This window comes from Akebia trifoliata, chromosome 13 (assembly GCF_017979445.1).
Source record: "Akebia trifoliata isolate Shusen 1 chromosome 13, ASM1797944v1, whole genome shotgun sequence".
Classification (NCBI taxonomy): domain Eukaryota; kingdom Viridiplantae; phylum Streptophyta; class Magnoliopsida; order Ranunculales; family Lardizabalaceae; genus Akebia; species Akebia trifoliata.
Window position 1 is genome coordinate 4,509,397 of NC_141387.1, and position 13,071 is coordinate 4,522,467.

General features: G+C 34.6%; 2 protein-coding genes across 15 annotated transcripts in view; one reads left to right on the plus strand and one right to left on the minus strand.

Annotated features, from left to right (window-relative positions):
• The window catches only part of LOC147387433 (disease resistance RPP13-like protein 4), a 94,001-nt gene that overhangs the window by 52,474 nt on the left and 28,456 nt on the right, over positions 1 to 13,071 (minus strand). The window lies entirely within an intron of this gene.
• On the plus strand, positions 6,366 to 11,202 carry LOC147387436 (uncharacterized). Of its 9 annotated transcripts, none has more exons than XR_015171501.1 (6): positions 6,376 to 6,610; positions 8,544 to 8,736; positions 9,611 to 9,810; positions 9,898 to 10,012; positions 10,145 to 10,292; positions 10,904 to 11,202. XR_015171501.1 is itself a non-coding variant. In XM_086421654.1 (5 exons), the coding sequence occupies exons 3-5, from the start codon at positions 8,582 to 8,584 to the stop codon at positions 10,961 to 10,963; spliced, it is 363 nt and encodes a 120-aa protein (XP_086277780.1). In that variant the 5' UTR covers positions 6,366 to 6,610; positions 6,842 to 7,073; positions 8,544 to 8,581; the 3' UTR covers positions 10,964 to 11,202. The 9 variants fall into 9 exon arrangements, 5 of the variants coding, with proteins under 5 accessions (XP_086277780.1, XP_086277781.1, XP_086277782.1 ...); XR_015171500.1 differs by having other exon boundaries at positions 6,378 to 6,610; positions 9,607 to 9,810; XM_086421654.1 differs by lacking the exons at positions 9,611 to 9,810; positions 9,898 to 10,012 and adding an exon at positions 6,842 to 7,073 and having other exon boundaries at positions 6,366 to 6,610.

The window sequence follows — 13,071 nt, forward strand, 5'->3', positions numbered from 1 at the left end:
TTTTCAAAACATGAGTTAGAAGTTTTGGAATGGGCTGATTTTTGGTGAGGATGATCTCCTCACCGTAGAGATCATCCTCACCAAAAATCAGCCCATTCCAAAACTTCTAACTCATGTTTTGAAAAATGTTATGCCAAAAAGTTGGCAATTGAACGGGACCTATATATATATATATATATATATATATATATATATATTTAACTTTTCTAAAAGAAATCATAGAATTTCTTCCTCTACAACCCTGAAGCATTGGAACATGTTTTTGGTTGCCAAGACGTGAACTCAAGTACCCTTAGTAAGGGTGAAATCCTTATTAACTTAGTAAGGCTAGGTGAGCTCTTGGTGAAAACCCTCAATTTAGAGTTGTTAATTATTAAAGATTTTATTTTATTTTCTTTTCTTTTTTCCATTTTTTTTCTTATTGTAGTTGATGTGCTAAATAATTTGGTGGGAGCAACCAATCTTAGATAAACTCCTGAAGACATGTATTCGAATTTAAATGTGATGCATTGTAATATTGTGTTCATTAATACAATATATCATTAAGTTGTGTATAACCTCCTCAACCATATTGATATGATGTATTGATGTACGCCACAATATAATATATATCATACTAATATTTTAATGCAAACATAATATTCGACCACTGGAATTTCTATAAGAAACAATAGTAGCTAGAGGTTTATTTATTTATTTATTTTTTATGGGGGTTCTGGACCGTAGGCCCGACTAGCAGGGATGAGGCAACTGGCCTCTTAGAACACCATATCTATAGCCTAAATTCCCCAAATACATGCAATACCCACACAAAACCACACATACCAGATAGTAGGGTTAAATCCATGTTGGTGCAAGAAGGGGCTTGAACTAAAAACATCTTCCCTTTTTGAAGGGATGCCTTGGTAGTAGAGGTTTGTTGAAATCAATAGTTTCTTCTGAAATTTGCTATAACAATACATTTAAATTTATTAATTATTTTTTTGTAAAAATAAATAAAATTGCAAGTCGATGACTCTGATCAAGGTGGAGTAAGGATTTTCTTGTAGGGGGCAAACTATAGCTTCCGATATAGTTGAAGAGCTTAAAATTAGTGATTTTGAGGGAAAAAATTCAAAGGTATTTAGTTAGAGGTTGAAGAAAAAGGCATTCAAGTTATTTCTCATTAGTCTATGAGAGAAGACTTAAGTCAAGGAAAAATGCCATCTAGCTTAAATACCTATGTGACCTTGGTATTTTCTAATAGATTAATGCAAAATGACCTCAGTCCCACACATTAAATGTAAAATAAAAAATATTTTGATTTATATTTCCACTCAAAACTAATTGGTAATGAATGAAGAGGCCTAGGAGATTATAAGGAGAGAGACAAGGCAATCAGTGTCTGATGTGGGACTAAATTGAACACATCCCCATACGTGTGGGCTGGATTGAACCAAAGCACGTGGAGAAATGAACTGGGTGACATGGAAGAGAAAAAGGCCCACTCTGACACCATGATAAATTTGAGAGTCCAACTCAAAATCAATTGACAATGAGTGAATTGGCCCAAGAGCTTATAAGGAGAGAGTCATGGCAATGAGTGTCCGATATGGGATTAGACTCAACATCTAGGGTAAAAAAAAATGTATCATAATTTTTAACCATAGTACTAATCTATTTTAACCTTCAAACCTAAAGAATAATATAAGATTTTTGAAGTAGAAGGTTATTATTTTATTTTTTTGAAAGACAATTATAGGATTTTCTACCAAAGGGATTAAGGTGAGGTTCAAAATATTTTACCCTAGTCTTGAACCAAATGATTAATTTAATTTAACCTTCAAACTTAAAGAAAAATATAAGATTTTTGAAGTAGAAGATAAGATTTTTTTAAAGAAATTTCTAAGATTTTCCACAAAAGATTAGGCGAGGTTCAAAACGATGGATTAGATGAGGTTAACTAGATTAAAACTACTTTTCTATAGAAGTTGAAATGTTTTAAATTGACATTAGGACACAAAATAAAATATTTTTAGTTACAGGTTGAAGATGAGGGTATATAGGTTAGCTTTTGTTAGTGTAGAAAAGAAGAACAAGGTCGATGGGGGCATGTCATCAGTTTGGAAATATAGGGGCATCTCAAATATTCACCAAAATGTGGAGGGGTGTCTAGATCAACAAAATTATTGGGGGAGGGGAGCATGTCATTGAACACATATGGATATCTAAAATATCCATTAAAAAATGAGGGGTAATGTGTCATCAATTTGAAAGCAAAGGAGTGTCTTATCAGTGGGGGCTAACAAGGTCAAAATGAGTATGCCATCCATTAGAAAAATACAAGTACTATCTTAAAAATTAAAATAATAGAGGGGTTCTAATTAACCAAAAAATTTGGGTGGGGTGAGAGATAAAATTTTAAATGTGGGGTAAAACTCAAAATATATCAAAGTTATGTAGAGGATCATGCAATTTTATAAAAAATTTGTGGGAGCAAGTGCCTCACGGTCCCCACCATAAATCTGCCTGACTCTCATAACCACCTTAGTTAATTTGGGGAAATTTAAGAAAAAAATATCCCTTTTAATTTATAATAAGATAAGGGGTTGATGCAATTTCAAAATTAATATTTTAAATGATAAAAACATTCTTGTAATATATTAAATGATAAATTATGATATAAATAAGATTAATCGTGCATAAATCCTCATTTTTGTAATACATGTGTGTTTGCATATGCCACCTATTAGTAAGCTATCATATTTGAAATATTTAAATAAACATAAAATCCTAATCTTTTGAAAAACCTAGTTTTTGATGCAGATGAAAACTACATAACGTACTAGACCTAAATTCTTTGATTAACTAGATGAAGATCAAGGGATAAATAATGTAACTCATTTTAATTTTTAAAATTGAAATGAAATGCTGTATATTCAATGTGGCAAGTCGAACCTTGATAAGCGCCTTAGGAAGAGTAGGCTAAGTGTTTGAAATCCCACGAAACTATGAATTTATTTGGGCCACTCTTCAGGGTTTGGTTATCCCTTGACTCAACTTGTTGCATGTAGGACTTTTAGAGCGGGTGGTATGTGTGTCCGTGGGATTAGTCCCACCCAAAGGGTAGGGATACCCACGATAACCAAAAAACAAAAAAATCTATTCAATGTGACTCAAGATACATTAGTTTTTGGGAATTTAGGCATATTTTGGAGTAGTTGGTTGTTTAAATGGTATAGAGCGCTAGGTTTGTATAGTTCATGGTTTCAACTCTTTCCATCCTTATGAGTGAGGGGAAGTGTTCGAGTGTATAATTTCTTCATTAACACTTAATTGCTCGGGAAAAGGAATCAACTCAGATGTTTGCATCCTGGAATAAAGCCAAGATTTGGACGTGGTTATTTGAATATTCTCTGGTTAAAATATGTCAGACCTACCTTCCATGAATTGGTGATATCTGTTTGACCTGTTAGCACAGAGTTCTGCTTTTTTTTTTTTTTTTTTTCAATCATGAAAATAATGTTTCTGTATATTTAAATTAGTAAATGTTAAACATGGGGATTATACAATGCTAAGTCATCTGCTTACAGGTTTGTAAACTTAAACGCCCATTCAAAATTAACAACATTATTAATTAACCCACAGAACCAAGTTAACAATCCAAAAATTATACTCACATAATGATCCAAACCCTCCAAATAAATTTTGTGGATATATTTCTGTGGACTTGAATTGATCCATTTTGCATGCAGACTGTGTAGTCGGTGGTATTGCCCATTGTTAAAAGAAAATAATGTTTCTTATAAGAACAATAACAAAGGATAAACGAAGCAATACTAAGTCATCTGCTCACATATCATTATAGTTGAGTTATTTCATATTATACAACGAAGAAACAATGAAACAAACAATAAAATGTACCGTGGTTCCTTAATTGAGTAAATGCCCAAGAGATTCTGGATTTCCTTTGCACTACTCAAAAGTGGTAATAGGGTAGTTTACACAACTGATATGCTTCAACATGGAGTGGGTCAGTCATGTTAGGACATGGGCCTTAAAATGGTCTTATTACAGGCTCTATAATGAACTTGATCATTAGTCATGACCTCCAATGGGTCTTACTTCACTACGTGAAAATTGGAAAATTCCACAAAAAAAAAATTGATGGGCCAAGGCTCATGAATTTTAGAAACTGAATTTTGACGGTCTAGGATCGTCGAAATTCTTGATATTCCCTGATTTGACAGTTTAGAGCTGTCAAATTTTTGTCATTCTTAATTAATTTGACAATTATGACCTGTCGAAAAAAAAAAAAAAAAAATTTGACAATGAAAAACTTGACGCCAAGTCGACCCCTTGGTCCATCGAATTTTATGAAATTTAACGGCCTTGGGCCGTCAAATTTGAGCTTTTTTCACATTGTGCTTGCTCTCAATATAGACTCCAATGTTCACAATCGTTGGCCAAGTTTGAATTTTTGTTACTCCACAGGAACTTCTATGTTTAATCATCCGACTTGATTCGATTTAGGTAATTTAATAAACTTTGTCCATAAAAATTCTAGTTCAAAAATAGTAAATCGTCCATATTTTTTTTGTAAACTAATTTTGATGGGGTTAGAAGTTTCGGAATGGGCTAGTTTTTGGTGAAGATAATCTCCTCGTCATAGAGTTATCCTCACAAAATATCAGCTCATTATGAAACTCTTAACCCCTATATATATATATATATATATATATATATATGTAGGGTCCCGTTCAGCACCCTAAGTTTTACCACACACTCTAACAAACGTGTTTTTTCTTACATGGGTTAGAAGTTTTGAAATGGGCTGATTTTTGGTGAGGATGATCTCTATGGTGAGGAGATCATCCTCACCAAAAATCAGCTCATTCCAAAACTTCTAACCCCATCAAAAATGATTTACAAAAAATGGACGGTCCACGATTTTTCAACGTGTAAACATGGGGCTAAACATTTCGGAGTGGGCTGATTTTTGGGGAGGATGATCTTCTAATCATAAAGATCATCCTCACAAAAAATCAGTCCATTTCAAAACTTATAACCCATGTAGGACAAAAAACGTTTGTTAAAATGTGTGGTAAAACTTAGGGTGCTGAACATTTCTCATATATATATATGGGTCCCGTTCGCCACCCTTAGTTTTACCACACACTTTAACAAACGCGTTTTGTCTTACATGGGTTAGAAGTTTCGGAATGAGCTGATTTTTGGTGAGGATGATCTCTATGGTGAGGAGATCATCCTCACCAAAAATCAGCTCATTCCAAAACTTCTAACCCCATCAAAATTGATTTACAAAAAATGGACGGTCCACGATTTTTCAACGTGTAAACATGGGGCTAAACATTTCGGAATGGGCTGATTTTTGGGGAGGATGATCTTCTAATCATAGAGATCATCCTCACCAAAAATCAACTCATTCCAAAACTTCTAACCCATGTAGGACAAAAAACGTTTGTTAAAGTGTGTGGTAAAACTTAGGGTGCTGAACATTTCCCTATATATATATATAGGGTCCCTTTCAGCAACAAACATTTTGACATACATTTTGGTAAAACATTTTTCAAAACATGGGTTAGAGGTTTTGGAATGGGCTGATTTTTGGTGAGGATGATCTCTACGGTGAGGAGATCATCATCACCAAAAATCAGCCCATTCCAAAACTTCTAGCCCCATGTTTACAAGTTGAAAAATCGTGGACCGTCCATTTTTTGTAAATCATTTTTGATGGGTTAGAAGTTTTAGAATGGGCTGATTTTTGGTGATGATAATCTCCTCACCGTAGAGATCTTCCTCACCAAAAATCAGCCCATTCCAAAGCCTCTAACCCATATTTTGAAAAATGTTTTGCCAAAATGTTTGTCAAAATGTTTGTTGCTGAACATTTCCCATATATATATATATAAGATAAAACAATTCGGTTATGCTTGGGTTGCCCTTATTAATTCGTTGGGTGCTTTTATAACTATCCATATATAAATGCTAACATTTATGACCATATAGGGACGTTTAGGGCATAAAATGGGGTGGAATTCACCCAAAATCCAAGTTTCGAAAATTGAGTTTTGCTGGTTTGCAACCATAGAATAGATCTGAATATTAAAAAATAAGTTGAAGATAGTTTAATATACCTTGACCCGATTCACATTTGGGGATGGATACAAGTCCACTCTCAGATTTGCCACAATCCGTATTTATATTGTTTTGAAAATCATATTTTAAAATTTTTCTAAATATCCTTTTGATCACACTACCAAAAAAAAATGGCAATTTTGGAACAGGAGGATGAAACGGATTTTGGCCGTTTCTAATAAGAAATAGTTTTAAACCGTTATTTTTTATTTATGTGAGGAGCCGTTTCGAAATCGCGACCCGTTGGTTTTAACCCGAACCAGACTGAACAAATCCCGAAATCGTCCTCGATCTCTCGTTCTAACGAGAGCGAAAGACGGAAGACAAAAATAGTTGATCGAGTTGATCGAGAAAGCTAGATCGAGAGGAAAGGGAAGGTGATCTGCGAAAATCCATTCATCCCTCAATGTCGATCGGTTCTTCGTCTAAGATCTACGAAACCTAAGGTTCGGATCGTCAAAACGTCTCTCAGGTGAGATCTTGCTTTCTTTTAATTTTCTTTTCGATCTATCATTTTTTATTATTTTGGAACCCTATTATCGATTCTTAGTTAGATCTGATTTGATTTGCTAGTTTTCGGTTGAGATCGTTGCATTTCTTAGGTGGAATTCCGATCGATGTAGGGTTTAATGTCTTGTTTGATCTTTTAAGAATATTTTTTGTTTCTTTACTTAGGGTTTTTGCTAATCTCTTGCTTGCTTAGCAACTCAGAAAACCAACCCTATCAATTGGTTTTCCAACACAGAATTCCAGCTCAATAGATCTGGGTGGCATGGCACAGTAGGCCTAGAGGGCATGTAGTCCTCTTGGATTTGGGGATTTAAAACTCTTGGAACCCCACGTGAATCATTGCAAGCTAAATACTTTTCTCTCTGCCAAATGATCTTTGCTGGCTAAATACATTAGGATACATTGAAGAATCTAAGTTTTTCAAGGTAGCAATATCATACCCTTTAATTCTCTCTTTATCTCTTCTTCTTTGTTTGTTTTGTTTTTTTTTTTTTTCTTCTTTATTATTATTATTTAATTTAATTTAATTTTTTTTTAGCCTTTTTAAGTCTCTGATTCTACTTTAGCAATTTTTCTTGACCTTCCCTTTGTAGGGTTAGTTCATACTGTCAGTTTTATGTAAGATTCTATGAAATGTCCCATCATTTTAGTTGGACTTTTCAGATCATCCCACAGTAGAGAGCCCTTCCATCAAAACATATTTCCTAGGGATCTGTACTAATCATCTAGATATTAGTAAACTTTTTTTTTTCTAGAGATATGTTTTCTGGGGAATCCGTAGCATCTCAACCCTTTGTTTGATGGAGAGCTTCAACCTTCTATTTTTTTTGTAATTTTTTTTCTTCATATTTTAATACTTTTTGTTCATTAAGACGTGAAATATCTTCCACTGTTATGAGATGGTCCTTCAATCTAAATATGGATCATCCGACATTGGAGTAAAAGCAGTGTCCACTGTGTGTACCCAAGCTGTGTCAAAGGTCTTGAACTCTTTGATTGATGGACACATGAGCCACTTTGTGGCAATACAATTTATAATGATTCACGTGGGGTTCTTAGTGTCTTTCACTGTCTCAATTCATTTTTTATTTTTATTTTCTCTTTCTCTTACTCAGCCCTCAATTGGGCAAGTGGGTATGGGCATGGCACAGTAGGCCTAGAGGCACACTCTGAGAGTGTGCCCTTGCGAGTGGCCACTGAGGAATAATGCTCATATTGGGTATTGGGCTGACGACCTATGGGCATTAACCGCGTACCGGTCCGAAATTGCCATTGAGCCAACCCCTCGGGGTTGACATGGTAGCATCCTTACTGGCTTACTGCTATCATCCGGTTGGCCTCCCTTAGAAAAAGAATCAAGTGACCCTTTTCAATGGTCGATGTCTCAGAACCTATCGTCATTTTTTTTAACTTCGTTAAATGTACAGATTTTTATACAAAAAGTTCTTAGAGGTCTGCCCAATTTGTATTTTTCTGTACGGTTATATTTCAGTAAGCTGCATTCAGCCTTGTGAATTTATTTTAGAGTGATGACTCATGCCCCGATAGAGTTTATTATGGACTTACAATGGCAAGGATCACCTCTAAAATGGGTGATGGCCGGGCCTGTAGGTGGAGATAAGACTTGCTGATTTGAGAGACTCTAATATTGAAAAAAGGCATTTTTTGGACAAGCACACTTCGTCAATGGTGAGCATCACCTCTGATGCTAAAAGAAAATGGAATTTTCTATGACCTTAGGGTTTGGTCAATATTTCTTTCATTTGATTTTATATGCAATAGGTTCATAAACTGTGGTGTAATGTCAAGTGTAATTTGTGGCTATTATACTCAGTGGATGCATGTGGATATTGTTCTGAAGTAGTTTTGGTTATTTACTTGTTAATTGTCTGCAGGCATCTCGGAGCATGGTCGAGAATCAGTATCTAACATAATGACTACTGTTGAGGCACAAGCAGACGCCCTTCAGAAATTTCGGGAGGACCATATGGGCCACGCAGCACACGTTGAAGAGCAGGCACGGATTACTTTCCAGCAGAGATACATCGTTAAAACACCAGAGTGCCACTACTTATTGGACGATCTCAGGTGAAAACAGAAACCTCTAATAGCTAATGAATGACTTTGTTATGGTTGTGCTGGTTATAACACCGTGGATCTCTTAATTCGGTGATTGTTCATGTTGATGTAAACTAGTGTTTTTAGAGGTGTGTGAGGCTTACGCCACAAGATGAGGCTCATTAAAAACACCTTGAGGCATAAGGTTGAAAACTTAAAGAAGCTACGTCTTACGCCTTAAACCATGAGGCACCTAAAGGGGATAGACCTCAATGTGAGGCATTCGGCTGACAATCTTAGGATGACAAAACGAACCTAATTTCTTTTCGGTGTTCTAAAAGAAACAGGAACACTGTGAGTTTGTGACTGTCATATGATCACTTTGAACCTAATTTCTTTTAGGTGTTCTAAACTTGTGGTAAAAGTTAAATGGAATTAAGAATATATGAGTGTGGTTTAAACTGCTCAGAATGTTTTGATCGAGACTAGAACTAAGAGCACCCAATGCAAATATGAGATTTTTGGTGGACTTTTGTGGTTTTGTTTTCATCTTTGTTCTAGTTGGATGTCAGGTTGGCCTTTCCATATTGTTTAGAGCCGCCATCAAATGAATGCAGTTAATATAAATCACCCCAACAATTTCACATAGTTTCCAGTATACAGACACTTGACCAAACCCCATATTGTGAGAGGGCTCCAGTGTTGCATTAAACAAATAATATCAAATAGATATTGGTCATGAACATGATTCACATGTGTTAAACATTGAAACTACAGCTCCAGAATTGCCTGAATCTGACCCACCACTGCTGCCTGTGGGCATTTACATTTTCTCAACCCACTTAAGCCTCTCCTTTCTTAGCCTCTCCAACTCCTTAACCATTTGCCAATGCACTAAAGACAGATGCGTCTCGCCAAAGCTTGCTGACAGTAGGCGGGCATTGTCAGCTACCTGAAAGTTAAAAGATCACAATGGCTAAGCAAGACCACCACAGCAAGAAACTAACAGCGCACTCAAAACTGAAGAAAGATGTGTAGGTCCTTGATTGACCTATTAAAGTCATGGCTGCCCACACTTCGATCTTCTTGCCTAGCTGCAACAAGGTCATCTTCTATTACGTGCAACAATTGACCCACAACAATGAGGTCTAATGCTTAAAATCTCAGCGTGTTTTTTTTTTTTTTTTTAAGGTAAATTCTGGTGTGTTGGTGACCAACATACATGAGCTGGTTTAATGAAGTGACGTGACATTTGGATACAACATTCGACGCCACACCATATGCTGATATGCAGAGTATTTTTGTGGTATGTTTACCTGGCTTGGACAACAATCTGTACACGTAACCTTGGCAATGTTGGGTTTGAATTTTAGGTGCTGATTTTAACCTTGGCAATCTGATAATTTTTTTTATATTGATGTAATTGGTATGATTTTAGATTTTCAGTGGATGACATGAGAGCAAATACAGAGTATTCTGGATATAGTGCCGGTACTCTTGTTATCCAATGGTTTTGGGAGGTGGTTCAAGGTTTTAGCAAAGAGGATAAAGCTCGTCTCTTGCAGTTTGTGACAGGCACCTCAGAGGTACTTGGTTTTATCACACTGTTTTATCTATTTTACTTTATATGCTCTAAACTGAACATTTAGTCGCCTCCATAAATGCTACTTTTTGGGTGTATTTAGTTTCCACAAAACTTGACCCTGAAAAATAAGAAATTTAGTGGAAAAATTGAATTGCTTATACAAACTGAAAATTGTACTTCGGGTAATGATCGAGTGAGTGGTGTAGAAGTATCACAGTTGTGCCTGCAATGCTAAACCATGAACAGCTCTTGTAGCTGATGACTAGTAAATCAGTTTATATTATAGAATACCCACGCACACACATATGCAACATCATTATACGTTGTAGTCATTCATAAAGTGCGATTTTTTAAATTGGAAGGTTTCTTAGGTTGGACATATCAAATGATTGTCCGCTCCTGCAAGAATGTGTCCTCACTTGGTAATGTTGAAAAAATGATCACATCAGCTAAAATTTGATTTTTTGTTGTCAACACGGACTCTGGGTCCTTTATCTTAGGTACTTTTATTTGTATTCGATTTATTTATGCTTCTGATTGGATTGCCTTTGGAGCTGAACAATGGACATGAAGGTTTCTCACCTTATAGTCCTTGATTTTTTGGTTGATCAGGAGCACTTGCTTCTCAAACACTCTTTAGAAGGTGCGGAAGCTCATCATGAGAGTGTGTAATGTGGTGACACGAAATGATTATTTTATTGGCAGTTGCTGTTATTGTGGGGATCTTAAAGAAGATAGGGAGGGATGGGAGTGATGGCATTGCTTCCTTATAGGCATTTGTGCTTGTGTAACGATTGTGAATGGTTTATCAATGTACTGTAATTTTGGATTTGTAAATTATGACTCATTGTAATTCTTTTTGTGTATAAATTAATGTGATAGAGAAGCTCGATGTTCTCTATTTAGGTCTATTTTGATCGTGGGTAATAGCTGTGTAGAAAAAAAAAAAAAAAATTTAAATTTTAGATATCAGTTTATGAAAATTTTAGATATCGGTTTGTAATTGATGTCTAAAGTCTTAGACTTAGGACATCAGTCTTATAAAATCTGATGTCTAAGATACTTTAAGTGTATAAAAACATATATTTGGAACGGTTTTTAGCTGTTCCAAATCTTGAGTTATGGATTTAACGACTCCTCGGTTAGAGACGGTTTCTAAAACGTTTCGTACTAGCTTATGAACGATTATAAACGGTTCCTAATTTCCATATTTGTTATAGTGTCAACATCGATTTCTTATAAAATTGAAGAGTACAATGATAAAATAGAATATTATTCTAAGCTTTCAAAGAAGTAAAGTTGATTAAAAAATGCCAAAGGTTCAAGAATTAGCTACTATGTGAGTTGGATTTGGACATGGTATTAGCTACTATGATTCAAAATGGATCTGATTGGATCCTAATCAATATAGAGAAATTCATATATGAATATAGACATAGTTAGATCCGACAAGGGTCCGACCCATTTATGCTCAAGTTAAGTTAGCAACCTCCAATAATTTAAATTTTCAAAACTGCCTTTCAATTGTTGGTCCTTTAGTGATACTTATATAATGACATATTTATAAGATAAAAAATTCATTGACATTTTTATAGTGTTTATTGTATTTATTGCAAAAATATTTATTACATAATATCTAAAATCCAATTGATGGGAGTAACCAATTGGATTTTAGATATTATGTAATAAATGTGTGCCACAATATAATTCATCATACTAATATTCTAGTTCAGATCTATTCCATGGTTGCAAACCAAAGGACGAATCCACTTCAACCTTCAAACCCAAAGAAAATATAGGATTTTTAAAGTAGAAGATGAGCTTTTTTGAAAGAAAATTCTAAGATCTTCTAGGCAAAATTCAAAACGATGAATTAAGATGAGGTTAAGTAGAATAAAATTATTTTTTATAGAAGTTGAAAATTTCCAAAATGACTATAGGACAAAATATGAAATATTTTTAATTAAAGGTTGAAATTGAGAATATTGAAATTATTATTTTTAAGTGTAGAAAAGAAGAATAAGGTCGATGGGTGCTTGTCTTTAGTTTGAAAATATAGGGGCATCTCAAATATTCACCCAAATGTGGAGGGGTGTTTAGATCAACAAAAATGTTGGGGGAGGGGCCCATGTCATCAGCTTGAAAACATAAGGATCTCAAATATCCATTAAAAATTGAGGGAGCATGTCATCAATTTGAAAGCAAAGTGGTGTCGTAACTATTCATCGAAAAATTGAGGGGGCTAACAAGGTCAAAGTTGGGTATGTCGTCCATTAGAAAACACAGTTGGTATCTTAAATATCAAACTAATAGAGGGGTTCTAATAAATAGAAAAACTGGAGTAAGGGAGAGGGCAAAATCTCAAATGCAGGGGCAAACTCAAAATGTATCAAAATTAATATCCTAATAAATTTCATGCAATATTAATTAAAATAAGGAAATGTCAAAGAAGAAAAAGCATACAAATAGAAAGGAAAATATAATCAATTACAAGTCTTTGGATAGTTTTTGTCTTCTAACTTTTGAGATTAGCTCCCTCACCAACCCAATAAAAATATTTATTTCTTACCGAGTACAAGGAAATATCTCTCTTAAACAAAGAGAAAAAAAATAAATAAATAAAAAAATAAAAACGTAACAATTGAAATATTTTTAATAAAGAAATTAAGGAACTCAGAGGCTATTATCTTACAAATACTATCACAAAAATATTGGGGAAGCAAAATATTTAGAAAGCGAATAAACTCAACAATGAGGGGTACACAAATCATGATATAGAA

What these genes read in the sequence shown, in the direction of transcription:
- LOC147387436 (XM_086421654.1), top strand. Translation starts at nt 8,582, where the DNA reads ATGACTACTGTTGAGGCACAAGCAGACGCCCTTCAGAAATTTCGGGAG. An exon ending in TACTTATTGGACGATCTCAG is followed by an intron (nt 8,737 to 10,144) that starts GTGAAAACAGAA and finishes GTATGATTTTAG; the next exon opens with ATTTTCAGTGGATGACATGA. An exon ending in TTGTGACAGGCACCTCAGAG is followed by an intron (nt 10,293 to 10,903) that starts GTACTTGGTTTT and finishes TTGGTTGATCAG; the next exon opens with GAGCACTTGCTTCTCAAACA.